Genomic DNA, 19,114 nt, shown 5'->3' with positions numbered 1-19,114 from the left:
CCATCTACAGGTTGATAGAATTCCACTTTTTGACTTTTGAACAAAGTTGCTATTAACATTTGTATACAGGTTTTCATGTGAACATGTGTGTTTATTTGCCTTGGAGTGAGACTGCTATGAGGTGTAATTTTATAAGAAACTGCCAAGTTTTTCCAAAATGGCTGTACTATTTGACATCCCCATCAGTTGGGTTATAGGAGTTCCAGTCACTCACATCCTTACTTGCACTTAGTATTGTCAATTTTTTAATTGTACCTATTTAAATACAGATAAATTACTATCTTGTGATTTTTAAAAGTCTGAGGTGAGGGGCCTCCTCATGGCTCAGGCAGTTAAGATCTGACTTGATTTTTGGATCAGGTCATGATTTCAGGGTCATGAGATCGAGCCCTGTGTGTTAAGCTCAATGCTGGGCATGGAGCCTGCTTAAGATTCTCTCTCCCTCTCCTACCCCTCCCCACCTCCATCTCCAAAAAAATAAATAAATAGAAGTTTGAGATATAATTGACATGATACACTGTGTTTTTTTTATTATTTTTAAAAAAGATTTATTTATTCATTCATTCATTCATTCATTCATGATAGACAGAGAGAGAGAGGCAGGGACACAGGCAGAGGGAGGATCAGGCTCCACATCGGGAGCCCGACACGAGACTTGATCCCAGGACTCCAGGACCGCGCCCTGGGCCAAAGGCAGGCGCCAAACCACTGAGCCACCCAGGGATCCCCTAGACTGTGTTTTTAAATATACAGTTTGATACTTGACATGTATATAATCATGAAGCCACTGCCACAATTAAGACAGAACATATCTATTACCCCCAAAGTTTCCTTGTGTTGTTTTGGAATTCCCTTTTCCACCTGAGGCCCCCTACCTAAGCAATCACTGATCTGCTTTATATAAGCAGAATCATAAAATATGTACTGTCAGGATGATTATTTTGAGATTCATCCATGTTACTGTATGCCACAATAGTTGGTTCCTTTTATTGCCAACTTGTAGTCCATTGTATGTATATACAATTTGTATATCCATTCACTTGATGAACATTTCAGTTGTTTCCAGCTTTGCGGGGTTACAAATAAGCTGCTAAAAACTGAGCCACTTTAAAAAAAAAAAGTCTATTTTTAATTAACTTTATTGATGCATAATTTATAGTCTATAAAATATACTTTAAAAAAATTTTTTTTTTTTTTAATTTATGATAGTCACAGAGGGAGAGAGAGAGAGGCAGAGACACAGGCGGAGGGAGAAGCAGGCTCCATACACCGGGAGCCCGACGTGGGATTCGATCCTGGGTCTCCAGGATTGCGCCCCGGGCCAAAGACAGGCGCCAAACCGCTGCGCCACCCAGGGATCCCTAAAATATACTTTTAAAGTGCATAGTTAAAGTGCATGAATTTTGACAAAGTCACACTCCTTTTGTAATTAACACCACATCAAGATCTAGAACGCTGGCTTCATGACAAAGATTTGCTTGGGGTCCTTTCCAGTACTTGTCTCCCACTCCATTTCCAACAACCACTCTTTTGCTTTCCAGTCCCTCTAAAATAAAATTTTAATTCCTAGAGTTTTGTAGAAAAGGGATCATACAGTAATATATTAAATTCTAGTTCTTGCACTTTTTTTTTGCTATGTTTTTAGATTCATTCATGTTGCAAATGCAGTTGCAAGTATCAATAACATTACTTTTTGTTACTGAGTAGTATTTCCTTGTATGAATTTACTACAATTTGTTTATCCATTGACAGTTGTTGGGCATTGGTTGTTTCCCATTTTTTTTCTATTAAGAGAAAGCTTGCTGTGAACATTCACGAACAGGCTTTTGTGCATGTTTTCATTTCTCCTGGATAAATGCCAAGGAATGAAATTGCTGAGTAAAAACACGTTTGATTTTTAAAGAAATTGCTACACTTTTCTATAGTTATACTATTTTTAATAATTCAGGCCAGCAATACCAGTTGTGTTTGACAACACTTATACTACTAGTTTTTAAAAGTTTAGTTATGTGGGTGTGTAGTTAGCAGCTCATTGCCTTTTAAATTTGCACTTATGCTATGATGTCAAACATCTCGTGTTTATTGGCTTGATTCATTTATCTTTTGTAAAGTGTTCAAATGTGACACCCATTTTTTTGATACCCATTCTTAATTAGATTGTTTTTACTGAGTTACAGGCATTCATTTTTTTTTGCTTTTATTTTTTTATTTTTTTAATAATAAATTTGTTTTTTATTGGTGTTCAATTTGCCAACATACAGAACAGGCATTCTTTATATAGTGTAGATGGATACCAGTCTTTGGTCAGAGTATCTTTTTCACTTATATATTCCTACTGTGTTCGAGCCCACGGTTCTCTTTGCTATCCCTTGAATAGGCGAAGGCCTTGGGTGTCTCAGAGCCTGTGAACTCTTTGCTGCCTTCAAGGCTGTTCTCCCAGATACACAGCTTGCTTCCAGACCTCCTCCAGTTACTGTTCTAAGGGCCCTTTCAGGTGAGATCTTAACCATCCTATTTGAAATAGTAATCCCCAGGGCCAGGCATTCCTCCCTTTCCTTGCTTTTCTCCATACCACATATTCACCCAACAACTTATATTTGTTATTTACCTGTGTAAATTACCTGTTTTCCCGTGTAAAGAAAAATATTGACCAGGATGAGCCCCGGCCATAACATGGAAAATAATTCTTTCCAGCCGATTTAGGGGATTACGTCCTCTCCTGGAGGCTGATACACTTAGGGACGACGGATTTCTGAGCCTGCTAGATGCAGGGCGAGACTGCTTTCATCAGCGTCCTGTCCCCTATCTCTTGAGTCCTGGAGGCAAATCGCGGTCCAGTCGAGGAGGTCGTCCCCAAATGACCGCACCGAGTGCAAGAAGGGAACCAGTCCCGCCGGCCCCGAAGAGGACCGTAGCGAGACGTCATCCGGGCCAACGCTGCCCTTTGCCTAGGAGGAAACCGACGTGGGAGACAAGGAGACCTCAGCGTCCAGTCTCGGCACCCAATCGTCCCCGTCGCCGGAAGTGAAGGACGGGCCCGGCTTCCGGAAAGCGAGAGCTGTTTCCGAGGGGAAGGTCTTCCGGACGGACCCGGGGCGCGCGCGCTGTGGGTCCCGGCGGGCCCGGCCGGAGGGGCTAGGGGCGGGGACGCCGCTCGGCGGGGACGGCCGCCCCCCTCGCTGACGTCCCGAAGGGACCGAGGAGCGCTACTAAGAGGGACCTGGGCCCGGGGCACGCAGGTAAATGGACTCTTCGCGGCGGGCTGAAGGGAAAGAGGAAGGAGTCGGAGTTCTGCCTGTCGGAGGGCAGAGCCTTGAAACTGGGGAGGCCGCGGCGCGGGCGCGGGACGCATGCGCCTGCGAGCGGAGGAGGGAGAGGCTTCCCCGACGGAGGGTCTGAGGGCTTTAGAACTCGAGCGGCGGAAGGACCCGCTGTGGTTTCTGTGGAGAGAGAGGCTCGCTGCTCCTGCCGCGGGCGCGTGGGCCGGGGGGCGCCCCGCTGTGGGAGAGCGCGGCTGCAGCGCGGCTGGACGCGCTGGGTATCGGCGGGAAGCGGGCGGGGCGGGGCGGGGCGCGGCGGGTACCTAAGAGGTCGAGTCCTCGGCGCTCTGGGTTAGCTGTTGGGGTGGAGCGACAGGCAGGTGCCCAGCGGTGATTCCGAGTTATATTTTGACTTTTGCTAGGGGTCCTTTCTTCCTTAGTGTAAACCCATAAACGGCGAAGAGGTGTTTTCCGTGATTATACGTATTCCTATATTGTGTGGTCACTGTAGAGAATTCAGAAGCCATATTTTTTCCCCACATTTTTTATTAAGAAGATAAAAATTACTAATAATCCTACCACCCGAGATGGCCATAATTTGGTCTGTTTCATGTTTTTGATTTCCGTGTGCATCTTTTTTTGTGTAATTGGGAATATATTCGTTTTATGTTTCGGGATCTTCTTTTTTTTTTTTTTTTTTTTTTTCCCTGCTGGACATGACCATGCCAATAAAGATTGAATTACCGTGTGCCAGGACATTATTCACATATACTGGTTTTTTCCTAATAAAAAGTCATGTAATTCTCCCAAGTCAGAGATAACTCTTTGGTGTAGTTTCCTTTCAGTAATTTTTAAACACTTTGGAGAAGCCCACTATTTATGCTACATTTTATGTTTTGTTTTTCACTCAGATGTTTTTACTCAATGTCCTTTAAAAAAAAAAAGATTTATTTATTCATTCATTCATTCATTCATTCATTCATTCATTCATGAGAGACACAAGCAGAGGGAGAAGCAGGCTCCCCCGCCAGGAGCGGATGCAGGACCCGATCCTGGGATCAGGGACCTGAGCCGAAGGCAGGCGCCCAACCGCTGAGCCACCCAGGCGTCCCTACTCTATGTTCTTTATTGCTGTTTTCACACATCCTTAACTGCTCTTCAAGACCAGCTTTTTTTTTTTTTTTTAAGATTTATTTATTTATTTATTTATTTATTTATTTATTTATTCATTCATTCATTCATTCATTCATTCATGAGAGACACAGACACAGACAGAGGGAGAAGCAGGCCCCATGCAGGGAGCCTGACATAGGACTCCATCCCGGTTCTCCAGGATCACACCCTGGACTGAAGGCAGCGCTAAACCGCTGAGCCACCTGGGCTGCTCTCAAGATCAGTTTTTAATGGTTGTCTAGTCACGACAAATCCCGTTATTAGCTAGGTAGTTTTTGTTTTGTTTTGTTTTTTGTTTTTAAGATTTTATTTATTTATTCATGAGAGACACAAAGAAAGAGGGATCCCTGGGTGGCGCCGCGGTTTAGCGCCTGCCTTTGGCCCAGGGCGCGATCCTGGAGACCGGGGATCGAATCCCACGTCGGGGCTCCCGGTGCATGGAGCCTGCCTCTCCCTCTGCCTGTGTCTCTGCCTCTCTCTCTCTCTGTGACTATCATAATTAAAAAAAAATTAAAAAAAAAAAAAGTCTTGACCTGCATTGTTCAAGAACATGTTGTTCAAAGGTCAACTGTATAAGTATATATTATAAATAAAGTTTTATGAAAAAAAAAAAAGAAAGAAAGAGAGGCAGAGACGCAAGCAGAGGGAGAAGCAGGCTCCATGCAGGGAGCCTGACATGGGTCTCAGTCCGGGGTTTCCAGGATCACGCCCTGGGCCAAAGGTGGGGCTGAGCTGCTGAGCCACCTGGGCTGCCCAGCTAGGTAGTTTGTTTTCAATTTTTTGCTATTAAGATGATGAGAAGGACATCTAATTACATAAATTTTCAGGTTTTTAAATTATTCCTGGAAAACAGTCCTAGAAATGGAGCCTACCAAGTAAAAGGATAAAATAAATTTATCATTATAAATCCTCACCAAAATATCTAAGACTGAAATTGTTTTAAAAGTCAGATTTTTGCAATACTTAGTTTTTCAAGAATATGGTTGTCTTTCTAGTTAGTCAAGTTCTTGTCATCTGTTTCTTTAGGTCTTTGTCCTTATTAATCTAAGAAAGGGCTAGTACTGATTTTTTAGTAATTATACCCTCTCTGCTTAAATGTCATGTGTAAAATGAGTATCTTTGAATCAAGTGTCATCCTTTCTTCAATAAAATCATTTTCTTAATATTTGTGTCTAGGTTCTGCTTAAAATATACATAAAATGGTAAGACCAGAAAGCTAAAAAGGCTAAGCTGGAGTGAGGTTTCATTAATACCATAAGTAACCTATGTTCTAAAAAATTCCTGCCTACTTGTCTGTTAGAGAAGTTGCCCCTCAGCCATGCATCAGATCCTGTCTGTACAAGCAGGAGATCTGTACAGCCTTGATTCTTTCTGAGGAATGGAAAAGGAAGCTAGAAACAACTCAGCGGGGTAGGAAGACAACATCTCATGAGGATGCCAGATATGCTTTGGGGATGGATTCTTCTAGTTTAATAGTTTTGTCATTATTAAAATAATTTTTATTTGTTAGCAAGGATATTTTATAGAGAATTATAATGTTAACTTTTAAACAAATGAAGTCTTTTGGTCTTTTTGGTTTTACGCAAATAGAATCCTGCCTGTCTATGAAATGCAGTTAACACATCAGCTGGACCTATTTCCTGAATGCAGGGTGACCCTTCTATTATTTAAAGATGTAAAAAATGCTGGAGATTTGAGAAAAAAGGCCATGGAAGGTGCTATTGATGGTTCATTAATAAACCCTAAGGTGGTAAGTACAAGTGAGAATAGAGGAACTATAATGAGGCATTTAAGAATATGTTAATTTTTCATGATGTTATAGGTTAGCCTAAAATTGTCATCTTTGGGTAAAGTCTCTTGTCCAAGTTGTGGAGTCAGACTAGGCCAGCCTTGAATTTAACATTCAGTAGAAGCCAAAGTGCCAGGACCTTCCTGGAGATATGAAAGGTTGTGGTCTGGCTCTGGTGTAACAACAATGCTTGGATCTTCATCTTCTCATCTGAACTAGAAAAATTTCTGGACAGGATTCAAAGGGGCACCTGCACTCCAATGTTTATAGCAGCAGTCAAAATGTGGAAAGAGATGAGATGTCCATACACAGATAAGGGAGATGTGGTATATACACAGTGGAATATTACTCAACCATCAAAAAGAATGAAATCTTTCTTGCCATTTGTAGCAATGTGGGTGGAACTAGAGGGTATTATGTTAAGTGAAACAATTCTGTCAAAGACAAATACCATATGATTTCATTCATACATGTAATTTAAAAAACAAAGCATGAACATAGGGGAAGGGAAGGAAAAATAAAATAGGATGAACAACAACAAAAAAAAAATAGGATGAACATAGGGAGCCAATCCATAAGAGATGCTGAACTCTAGGACACAAACTGAAGGTTGCTGGAGGGAGGTGGGTAGGGAATGGGCTAGATGGGTGCTGGGCATTAAGGAGGGCACTTGATGTAATGAGCACTGGGTGTTATATGCAACTGATGAATCACTAAATTCTACCCCTGAAACTAATAATGCAGTATATGTAAACAAAATTGAATTTTAAAAGTAAATAAAAAATTTAAAAAGATGTTAGTTTAAAAAAGAAAAAAGAAAAAAAAAGATCTCTTCACAAGAGACATGCATTGTGGTTAGGAGCACACACTGGGGAACCATGGCAGCAGGATTTAATCCCAGCTCTGCTACTTAGGACTTTGAGCAAGTGATGGCTGACCTTTAGAGAATGCTTATTACTCTGTTCCTGCCATTGTTCTAAGTGCCTTCTCTATACCAACTCATTCAATTTTCACAACAACCCTGTGAAGTAACTACTATGACTATCTGCATCTAACAGATGAAATTAAGCAATTTGCCCAAGTCCCCTTGGTGATAAATGACAGAGCTAGGATTTAAGCCCATACAGTCTTTGCTTTGGTTTCCTCATCTACTGCACATGGATAATAATACTGATTTCATAGGATAGTTTTAAGAATTAAAATAATACACGTAAAATATTTAGAATATGGCTTTTTTCCATGATATTAGTCCTCAATAAATGTTATTTAAAACTTTTTTTTACTATTTGTCTTGCAGCTTTAAAATTCTATGATTTTTCTGAACACCCAGTAATTTTGAAAACATAGTCCATAGAAATTGTGATGACTAAAACAGGCTGACATTGGAGTTACCAAAAGATAAGACATGTATCTCCAGGATGCTTCAGATTCTCCATGTGTAATTCTTTTTGTTCTCTTTGGTAGATTGTCGATCCATTTCAGATACTTGTTGCAGCAAACAAAGCAGTTCATCTCTACAAACTAGGAAAAATGAAGACAAGAACTCTATCAACTGAAATTATTTTCAACCTTTCCCCAAATAACAATGTAATTAATATGTATTTCATTTTATTTCTGTTAACTTTGTCATGATAATGGGTGTTCCCTAGTGTTGGGTTGGAGGCTTAACTCCTATAAGCCTTTTGTTGGTAACAAACCAAAATAATCGTTAAGAGAGTTCTGGACAGAGTTGAGATTTAGCACTGCCTCCTGCTAGACGAATAAGCTTTGCAGTCTTCTCACATTTGAGTAAACAAAAGCTTAGCTACATTAAATGAGGATAGTTTTATCTGTCTTTCTTACCATATAATAGGGTCAGGAAGATCCCTCTAAATAATACAGACATTTAAATGGTAAAACAGTAAGCATGGATATTTGTGTGTTATCGTGCACATCTTTTACTCTCTCTATAAACTTCTTGAGGATAGAATCCATGTCTTTTCCATAGCCAGAAGCTTGCCAGTTACCTGGAACAGCCCTTACCATGTCACTCACATACCTGGAGCACAGAGTTCAAGGGTTGAGATACTGATAGTAACCAGTTACTGAGCTGAAGACAGCCCATCTATGGCACATAAAAAATACCTGAAGTTTTGCTGATGAAACTTTAGTATTACTGCTACTATTAACACAACCAGATTCTAATATCATCAATTGAATAAACATCAGTTGGACTTGTTCCTCTTTTGGCTACAGTTCCAGAGAGAAACAAATACGCTCCTGAGGAAGGCCAGGAAACAAGACAGAAATCCAAATGCTCTAAGATAAATAGTATAGTGGGAATAATCATTCAAACCTAGGGAAACAACAAAGAAGCAACCCATGTAAGAGGGTGCAGCGAGGAGTGCCGTGTGCACTGGACAGCGAAGGATGAGGGGACTCCTCCTGGCAGAGGATAAAGTTTGAGAACAAGAAAAAAGTATGAAAGGATGGGACCCCCCCACACACGGTCCAGGCTGGCTAGAAGGTAGGCATGCATGACTGGAGGGTCACCAGGGACTAGAGGGAGTGCATGTTTGTGTGCCATGCCAAGAAGTGGGCTTGACTGCGTAGGAAGGAGGTGCAGCTGTGAGCAGAGTGGTCTAGAGGCAGAGCTGGCAGCTGGTGGAAGAGCTGTTGAACAGAAACACTGTAGGTGGAGAGAACCATTAGGATATGTAGAATAAGAACCTGACCAGAGAGGGAGGAGGCCGATGGGGAGATATCTCAGACACAGAAACTACTGATTTTTTGTCTTTTTTTTTCCCTTAGATTTCAGAAGCTTTAAAAAAATTTGGTATCTCAGCAAAAGACACTTCAGTTCTAATTGTTTACATTGAAGAGGGAGAAAAACAGATAAATCAAGAAGACCTAATATCTCAGGTAGAAGGTCATCAAGTTTCTCTGAAAAACCTTCCTGACATAACAAATATTACAGAAGTCAAAAAGGTTTGTAAATCTATTTTTAGAAAAAGTGTGCTAGATGAATAATACTGATTCTGTTTGCTTACTGATCACCAGTGCTTTTTTTTTTTAACTTTTAAGAAAGGTTAATATAATTAAGAATTACTTGAAAAATAATTATAGAAGCTAAGAATTAGGAGATGGAGGTTTATTTAAAATATAGTTAGAAATTTAGTTGATAAGGGGCACCTGGGTGGCTCAACTGAGCGTTTGCCTTCGGCTTAGGTCATAATCCCAGGGTCCTGGGATCTAGCCCCACATCTGGCTCCCTGCTCAGTGAGGAGTCTGCTTTTCCCTCTCCTTCTGCTGTTCCCCCTGCTTGTACTCTCTCACTTGCTCTCTCTCAAATAAAATCCTAAAATAAAATCCTAAAAAAAAAAAAAAAAGTTGATGAAAGCATTCTCTAAGGATAAATGCATTCTGTATTTTACACTCCAAATGCACTGTATAGGCTTGATCTTTAATGTCTAGATGTACACTTTTAAAATTGGTACAATTTGGTTTCTGTGTTTAGAGGGTTATAACCATAACTGCAATTTAAAGGGAACTTTTGACATAAATGATGAATTGCCATCTACTTTGGCATATTTTAATCATGTTCGTGACTTGTGATTTCATACCATTATCCCAGTAGTTAAATAAAAAATAATTTAACTCATACATGTTTGTATAATGAAAATGAGTAGTACATGAATATATTAATATGCTAATATATTATGTATAATTAATATATTAATATATAATTAATATATCATGTGATTATTATATACTTTTATATAATATATTCTATATATTATGTATTATATGATATATAATTATAATATATAATTAATATATTAATATATAATGTATAATGCTAATATATTAATATGATTTGTCTTCTATTTTTACAGATATATAAACTATCTTCACAAGAAGAAAGTATTGGAACGTTATTGGATGGCATCATTTGTAGAATGTCAACAAAAGATGTTTTGTGAAATGACAGAAATATTAGATATTGTCAGCATTTCTTTTTAAAAAGTGGAGTTTTCTTTCTTGATTATAAAATGTATATATGTTCAATCGTAGAAAACACAATGGTACAACAAAGGGAAAAAAAGCCACGCCTAATCTTCTCTCTTAATATTTTAAAAGATAGCCACTGTTGCTATTATGTGTTCTCGTCTTCCGATCTGTTTCTATTCAAATATATTTCATCTTTATAAAATTGGAATAATTGGGTGTTTCCTAGGTTCTTGCCTCAGTGATTTTATATTCATCAGCTCATATCCCTGCCCTTACTTCTGGCTGTTCCAGCAATTCCCTTCTAAGCCTCCCAGTTCCAAGGGTTTTACATACAAGAATTTATTTGTCATAACCTTATGAGGTAAATACTAGTATTACCACTGTTTTACACACAAGGCAACTAAAAAATTACACAAATAAGTAACTTGCTCAGGGTCATACAGCTAAAAGCCATGTTTTAGAAATGGTTTGGGTTTTCTTTTCCTACTTTATCTTCTATTTTGGGTTTTTTTTTTTTTTTAATTTTTTTTATTTATTTATGATAGTCATACAGAGAGAGAGAGAGAGGCAGAGACACAGGCGGAGGGAGAAGCAGGCTCCATGCACCGGGAGCCCGACGTGGGATTCGATCCCGGGTCTCCAGGATCGCGCCCTGGGCCAAAGGCAGGCGCCAAACCGCTGCGCCACCCAGGGATCCCCTATCTTCTATTTTGATTGCAGCAGTTAAGACAGCCTTGGTCAGGGGTCAGCAAACTTTTCTATGAAGGGCCAGATAGTAAATATTTCCAGCTTTCCAGGCCATAAGCTCAACTCTTGCTGTCATAGTGCAGAGGCATCCACAAGTCATAAATGATGCGTATACCTGTGTTTCGGTGAAATTCAATTGACAGAAAGAAGTAGTGGGCAGGATTTGACCTGAGGTCCATACTTTGTGGACTTCTGGGTTAGATTAGTCTTCAATTAAAGTCCCTAAGGCTCACTGGTTTCACAGGACAAAAGTTTGTGTCATGCATAGTCTGCATAGCCCGCATGAAGCAGTAAACACACAGGGCAGTGACTCAAGAACTTTATCTCCAAAGCTAGTCACGTGGTCCTGCCAACCTCACAAAGGACAGAAGTGTGATCCTGCCACGTGCCAGAAAGCATGGAGGTGGAAATACTTAGTGATTTCTATCATGATCATAAATAATAAAGCACATAAGTACATTTCTTGCAGGTAGTGTGCTTAACATTTTATACACATTACCTCATTTAGTCCTTACTACAATCCCAAGAGATTTTTACTAGCAAGGAACTAGATCTAGTCTCTGAAGTCTATTTCAAAAAATTTCAAACCTAGACAATTAACAGTACAATAAAAGTCCACATACCTTTCATGTGAATTCACTATGTGTTAACATTTTCCTAAACTAGTTTGCTCTTGCCTCTGGCTCTCCTGTCTGTACTCAGGTGTACACATACTTTTGCTGACTGATTTGGAAGTAGACCTGGCACTTCAGCCTATACAGTGTTTAGTTATCATACCTCATATCCTTTAAAGTAAACCTCTTAAAAATAATGACATTTTTTGAGGAGCACCCTTGATGTCTTTCAGACTCCCACACTATTTGGATTTATTGATGATTTAAGTCAGCTTAAATATTTTTGGGAGTAAGAGTAGGTAAGTTTTGTGTCCTTGCCATTGTGTGTCATCAGGAGGCACATGAGGGCTGGCCCGTTACTGCTGATACAGAGTTTGATCAGCTGCTTAAGGTGGTGCCTCGCCCAGACCTGCCCATTCAGAGGCATCTCTTCCCCTGATGCAGTGTTTCAGCTACCCCAGGCTACAAGTCTGGCCCTGTGTTCCTAACATCTCCAGCATACTACCCCTCCCGTGCCATCACTCACATTCTTTTTATTGACGTGTAAAATGTCACATACGTACTTATTCTCCTATTTTTACACATTTATGTTGCCTTCAATGTTTCACTTTTGCAAATAAATCTTTGTACATGTTTCCCTTTCTTTAGGATAGCTTCTCTGAAGTGGAATTATGGGGGGAGGGGGGGAGTTGAACTCATTAGACTTTCCAGAGCAGGAAGGTGCCATTCTGCACCCCCATCCTTGCTGCTGGTTTGCTGACAGCAGCTACCCTGAACTCACATCACAATATCCAGGAAAGCACAACCTAGTTTGGTTGGTCTCAGAATGAGCAATTTGTATTTGTCAAATTTGCCTGTATTGACCTTTCCATAGTCCTTAGTGCCACTGACCTCCCACACTCTCCTCCAAATCACCCTTCAACTATCTCCCCGCCTCCCTGTCTGGAGGCTGACCTATATGGCAGCAAGAGGACTCTTCTCTTTGGCTTCTGCTTGGGTTTGGCCAGGGAGAGGCCTGCAGGAGTCTGGAGAGGGGAAGAGAGGCAGCACATTCTCCTGACTCCTCCCTACAAGCTCACATGAGCTGGCTTTGTCCCTGAACCTTTCAATACCTGGGTCAGGTGCCTGTCACCTCTCCCACCTCTGAGAAATAACACACCTGGTTCTTGCACCATTCTCGGTCCCTCTCAACCCACCACACCTTCAGAATTAGCCCCTTTGATCATCTGCATAAAATCTGCTTAAGTTACCCTAATTGAGTGTTGGGGCCTGATACCCTCTCATTTTCTCAATTAGTTGAAAAGTTACAGAACACTTCTGTAGAGCTAGAATCATTGTCCTAGGATTTCCGAACACCTTACCAAGGATGACCCATTCACTGTCTTCTTCCCTTGAAAGGATTTGCCATGATTTTCTTCCATTCATCTTCTTTAAATGGTAAGTTGTCAGTAGAAGTTTAGGGCATTGGCCTGGCATCAGGTTACTGGGAGCCCTGACAAGAAGTTAGGGGAGATTCTGGGAACTAAGTTAAACGAAGCTGAGTTGATTGTCTCTTCTCCCTGAGACTTCCAAATGCAATGCCACTTCCTGTCCATCTCACTGGCACATTTCTGGGCTGCAGTAATGCAGTGGGGAATGTTTTTCAGAGATAGAAGCGTGGAGTTTAGTGACATGTTCCTCTTAAATCCACAGCCTTTGGAACAATGGTGAGTCTCTGAGGCCCTGGATAGGAGATCTCAGCTTTTCTGGCCTTGGTTTCCTATTTGTAAAATGGGGACATTATTGTCTTTAGTACTTAGGTTGTCAGGAATATCAAATTGTAGAGCACAGGAAAATAGCTTCCTCACAGTGCCAGGCATCTCATTTCTCAGTAAACAGCAACGATCTCTTCTCTTTATGCAGTGGCACCAGTGCTGAGGCAGATAGTTTTAAAAAAAAATAGGACTCATTGCTGGTGGGGAAAGTAAAACAGTGTAGCCACTTTGGACAACAGTATGGCAGTTCCTTAAAATGTTAAACATAAAATCACCATCTGACCCAGAAATTCCACTCCTATGTGTATACCCAATAGAACTGAAAACAGGTGCTCAACCCAAAACCTGTACACCAATGTTCATAACAGCACAATTCACAATAGTCAAAAGGTGGGAATGAATAAACAACGTGGGATATCCCTACCATGGAATATTATGCGGCCATCAAAAGCAATGACCTATTGACACATGCTACGTGTGTGAGCCTTGAAAACAAAGTGAGGGCAGCCCTGGTGGCTCAGCAGTTTAGCGCCGCCTTCAGCCCAGGGCATGATCCTGGAGACCTGGGATTCAGTCCCATGTTGGGCTCCCTGCATGGAGCCTGCTTCTCCCTCTGCCTGTGTCTCTGCCTTTATCTCTCTCTCTGTGTCTCTCGTGAATAAAGTAATAAAATCTTTAAAAACCAACAATAACAAAGTGAAAAGCTCAACACAAAAGTTTGCATATCACATGATTCCATTTAAATGACATATACAGAAAGCCAGTTAGCTGTTGCTGGGGTCTGGTGAGAGGAGGAAGAGAGAGTGACTACATGGAGGCCAGGGGGTTTCTTCTGGGGTGTGGACATGCTTTGGAACCAGGTAGAGGCGGCAGCTGCACAGCATCGTGAGTGAGCTGAAGCCACTGAATTGTACACACTACAACAGTTAATTAAAACATGAAATAATAGAATAAACACATCTGCCTTACCTTTAGGAGTTCATGATCTTAACTAGGTGCCTTTAGATTCTCAGGTCCGGCTAAGGCAGAGCCAGGTAGATTCCCAAGCCTCCGTTTCACCATCTGAAGGCAGGAGACTGGAGCCTCAGCACACTCCAGGCTTCATGGTTTACACAGAGAATGACCCATAAGTCCCCCACCTGGAGACAGCTGCTGCCAGCCTCTAGTACATCACTCAGATGTTTCTCTCTGCATGCTGTGTCTGGTAGTTTTGAGTTATATTTTTCCAAAAAATAAGGGTTTTTTTTTGTAAGACTTCATTTATTTGACAGAGAGCACAAGCAGGGGGAGCTGCAGGCGGAGGCAGAGGGAGAAGCATCTCCCAGCAAAGCAGGGGGCCTGAGGCAGGACTCGATCCCAGGCCCCTGGGATCATGACCTGAGTCAAAGGCAGATGCTTCACTGACTGAGCTACCCAGGTGTCCACCCTGCCAAAATGAGTTAAAACCTACTGTTTTATAGTCTTTTATTTCTTGGAGCTATATTTTGACCCCACCCCCACCCCATGTCAATAAATCTTCATTATTTATGGCTGTGAGGAAGGATGAAAAGCCTGAATGGAAACGAAGGCCACTGAGTTTTGAGGAGGTCACAGGAGCCCAGTGAGAGTACAGAGAGAGTACAGGCCTGGGGACCACAGAACTCTGGCCCTTCACTTTGACTATTAGGTTTTTGACTGGTTAATATTAGACTCGCTAGGAAAACTCCACTGTACTTTGGAGTCCTCTGTCCCTCCCTTTTGATTCCTCGTTCAAATTTTGCTTAACACTGAAATGTTAAAATGTACAAAATCATGGCTCACCCCTCAGATTTCATGTTAAACTCTACCCCTGTGGCCTTGTTGAGTGCCAAAGACCTGGCACATCAGCAGTCTCCATTCACTGGGCCCAGACCCCAGCCGCCAGCCTATGGGTTCTGACCAGAAGGCCTCAAGATGGTACCACTAGGGGCAGTCATGATCTTTCTCTCCAAGTCAGCCTCTCTCCAGCACCTCTATTTCTTCTAGAAATGTGGTTGTCATCCCTGACCACTTCCTTGTCCTTATTGCCATTTGGGTCATTACAAACTCCTGCCATTTCAGCCCCCAAAATGCACCTACAAGTGGGCTGCTTCTCACCATCTGGGTCCCCTCACTTGGGTCCAAGCCACCACTGACTCTTGTAGGGCCTCTGCTGGCCCATGTGGCTCCTTAGTGGACATAGAACAAGGTACCCCTTTCACACAGTCGCAGCCCATTAGATACACAGCCCAGTGGGCAGTGATGCTTTTGAGCAAATAAGAAACGGGTCCCTTTTCTTTGGCCAGACTCAGCTCTGTGGTAGGACTCAGATTTGGCGAGTGGAAGAGGGCCCTATTTGTGTTGGGACTAGCCCTTCCGGGCCAGGTGCTCTTGGACAGAGAGCAACCTGCATATCTGTACTTAGCCTGTGGGGTGGGGAATATGTGCTTCCACGACTGTCTCCTCCCATTCAACTCTCCAGATGTAGCCAGAGCAACACTCAGGCACGCACACATGCACATACACAAGTACACACACCCCTGCTTACATTACTCCCCGGGGAAAAGCGTATGGATGGCCTCCCGTCGATTTTGGAGTAGAGTCCAAACTCCATACCTGGGAGGACAGGCCCCTCGCGTCCAGGCCCTAGGCGCCCTCACCTCCCTGTCCCTCCCTCCTTGGCCGTGTTGGCCAACTTTTCCTGAAAACCTTGACTTTGTCCCGCCGCCTCAAGGTCTTCACGCCTCGGCTCTCGCAGCCTCACAGCCCCGCCCCGCGGGTGTGAGAGGCGGCGCGGGGCTCCCGGCGCCCGGTGGCAGGAGGTCCGAGGGCCTCCCAGCGCCGACGTCCTGGGTGTGCTGGGCCCTCTGCTCCGGGCCGCCTGCCCACGTGGCCCACAGGAGCGTCCCATGCTTGCATATGCTTGAGGAGCGCTGTGACCCTGGCTTCAGGAGCTGGGGGGCTTCACCGTGCGTCGGGGTGAGGGGCGAACGGAGAGGCGCACCGGAGTCTTGGAGTTGGGGGAAGCAGCCCCCTCGACAGCATATATGTGTCCCAGAGAAGGCATTTTTCTGTTTTGTTGTCCCCTGCTTTAGTTGATCTCAGTGCAAAAAATTTCACAGCTGCTAAGGCACAGACCATGACTAAGGAGCAGAACGCACAGCAGGTGCACCCCAGGCTGTGCCCATTAGCTGCATGGCAGCGTTGCTTATAGGTGAAGAGGTCGCCAGGCACTTAGTACTTGAATCCTGCACAAGAGTACCAAGAAAAGAAGGAAGGGAAAGGAGGGGATGGCAGGGGAGGGGAGAAGAAATAGGAGGGAAAGAAGGAAGGAAGGAAGGAAGGGAGGAAGGAAGGAAGGAAGGAAGGAAGGAAGGAAGAAAAGGAGGGGAGGAGGGAAAGGAAGGAAGGGAAGGAAAGGAAGGAAGGAAAGAGAAGGAGGGAAGGAAGGAAGGAAGGAAGGAAGGAAGGAAGGAAGGAAGGAAAAGGAAAGAAGGAAAGGAAAGGAAAGGAAAGGAAAGGAAAGGAAAGGAAAGGAAAGGAAAGGAAGGAAAGGAGGAAGGAGGGAAGGAAGGAAAAGAAGGAAGGAGGAAAGGAGGGAAGGAAGGAAAGAGAAGGAAGGAAGGGAGGAAGGAGGGGCAAGATGGCAGAAGAGTAGGGTCCCCAAATCACCTGTCCCCACCAAATTACCTAGATAACCTTCAAATCATCTTGAAAATCTATGAATTCGGCCTGAGATTTAAAGAGAGAACAGCTGAAATGCTACAGTGAGAAGAGTTCGCGCTTCTATCAAGGTCTTCTAAGCACAACATCTCCAAAGAAACAAGAGCTTTAAATGATACACTGGACCAGATGGATTTCACAGATATCTACAGAACTTTACATCCAAACTCAACTGAATACACATTCTTCTCAAGTGCACATGGAACTTTCTCCAAAATAGACCACATACTGGGTCACAAATCGGGTCTGAACCGATACCAAAAGATCGGGATAGTCCCCTGTATATTCTCAGACCATAATGCCTTGAAATTAGAACTTAATCACAACAAGAAGTTTGGAAGGACCACAAACACGTGGAGGTTAAGGACCATCCTGCTAAAAGATGAAAAGGTCAACCAGGAAATTAAGGGAGAATTGAAAAGATTCATGGAAACTAATGAGAATGAAGATACAACCGTTCAAAATCTTTGGGATGCAGCAAAAGCAGTCCTGAGGGGGAAATACATCGCAATAGAAGCATCCATTCAAAAACTGGAAAGAACTCAAATACAAAAGCTCACCTTACACATAAAGGAGCTAGAGAAAAAGCAGCAAATGGACCCCTCGCCCAGCAGAAGAAGAGAGTTAATTAAAATTCGAGCAGAACTAAATGAAATCGAGACCAAAAGAACTGTGGTCAGATCAACAGAAACAGGAGTTGGTTCTTTGAAAGAATTAATAAGATAGATAAACCATTAGCCAACCTTATCAAAAAGAAGAGAGAGAAGACTCAAATTAATAAAATCATGAATGAGAAAGGAGAGATCACTACCAACACCAAGGAAATACAAATGATCTTAAAAACATATTATGAACAGCTCTATGCCAATAAATTAGGCAATCTAGAAGAAATGGACGCATTCCTGGAAAGCCACAAACTACCAAAACTGGAGCAGGAAGCAATAGAAAACCTGAACAGGCCAATAACCAGGGAGGAAATTGAAGCAGTCATCAAAAACCTCCCAAGACACAAGAGTCCAGGGCCAGATGGCTTCCCAGGGGAATTCTATCAAATGTTTAAAGAAGAAACCATACCTATTCTACTAAAGCTGTTTGGAAAGATAGAAAGAGATGGAGTACTTCCAAATTCGTTCTATGAGGCCAGCATCACCTTAATTCCAAAACCAGACAAAGACCCCACCAAAAAGGAGAATTACAGACCAATATCCCTGATGAACATGGATGCAAAAATTCTCAACAAGATACTAGCCAATAGGATCCAACAACACATTAAGAAAATTATTCACCATGACCAAGTAGGATTTATCCCTGGGACACAAGGCTGGTTCAACACTCATAAAACAATCAATGTGATTCATCATATCAGCAAGAGAAAAACCAAGAACCATATGATCCTCTCATTAGATGCAGAGAAAGCATTTGACAAAATACAGCATCCATTCCTGATCAAAACACTTCAGAGTGTTGGGATAGAGGGAACTTTCCTCAACATCTTAAAAGCCATCTACGAAAAGCCCACAGCAAATATCATTCTCAATGGGGAAGCACTGGGAGCCTTTCCCCTAAGATCAGGAACAAGACAGGGATGTCCACTCTCACCACTGCTATTCAACATTGTACTGGAAGTCCTCGCCTCAGCAATCAGACAACAAAAAGACATTAAAGGCATTCAAATTGGCAAAGAAGAAGTCAAACTCTCCCTCTTCGCTGATGACATGATACTCTACATAGAAAACCCAAAAGACTCCATCCATCCCAAGATTGCTAGAACTCATACAGCAATTTGTTAGCATGGCAGGATACAAAATCGATGCCCAGAAATCAATGGCATTTCTATACACTAACAATGAGACTGAAGAAAGAGAAATTAAGGAATCAATCCCATTTACAGTTGCACCCAAAAGCATAAGATACCTAGGAATAAACCTAACCAAAGAGGTAAAGGATCTATACCCTAAAAACTATAGAACACTTCTGAAAGAAACTGAGGAAGACACAAAGAGATGGAAAAATATCCCATGCTCATGGGTTGGCAGAATTAATATTGTGAAAATGTCAATGCTACCC

The 19,114-nt window shown here is 42.3% G+C and overlaps 1 protein-coding gene across 2 annotated transcripts; it reads left to right on the top strand.

Moving 5' to 3' along the window:
- The first annotated feature begins 3,097 nt into the window (after nucleotides 1-3,097).
- Nucleotides 3,098-10,432, top strand: TPRKB (TP53RK binding protein). Of its 2 annotated transcripts, none has more exons than XM_025994536.2 (5): nucleotides 3,098-3,239; nucleotides 6,024-6,183; nucleotides 7,687-7,809; nucleotides 9,013-9,189; nucleotides 10,098-10,432. In XM_025994536.2, exons 2-5 carry the CDS (start codon nucleotides 6,043-6,045, stop codon nucleotides 10,182-10,184), a joined length of 528 nt encoding a protein of 175 aa, XP_025850321.1. In that variant the 5' UTR covers nucleotides 3,098-3,239; nucleotides 6,024-6,042; the 3' UTR covers nucleotides 10,185-10,432. The 2 variants fall into 2 exon arrangements, with proteins under 2 accessions (XP_025850321.1, XP_072623042.1); XM_072766941.1 differs by having other exon boundaries at nucleotides 3,100-3,239; nucleotides 6,084-6,183.
- The last annotated feature ends 8,682 nt before the right edge of the window (nucleotides 10,433-19,114 follow it).

Source organism: Vulpes vulpes, chromosome 8 (assembly GCF_048418805.1).
Source record: "Vulpes vulpes isolate BD-2025 chromosome 8, VulVul3, whole genome shotgun sequence".
Taxonomy (NCBI): Eukaryota; Metazoa; Chordata; class Mammalia; order Carnivora; family Canidae; genus Vulpes; species Vulpes vulpes.
The sequence above is the reverse complement of the archived record's forward strand: the minus strand, read 5'-3'. Positions and strand labels throughout refer to the sequence as shown.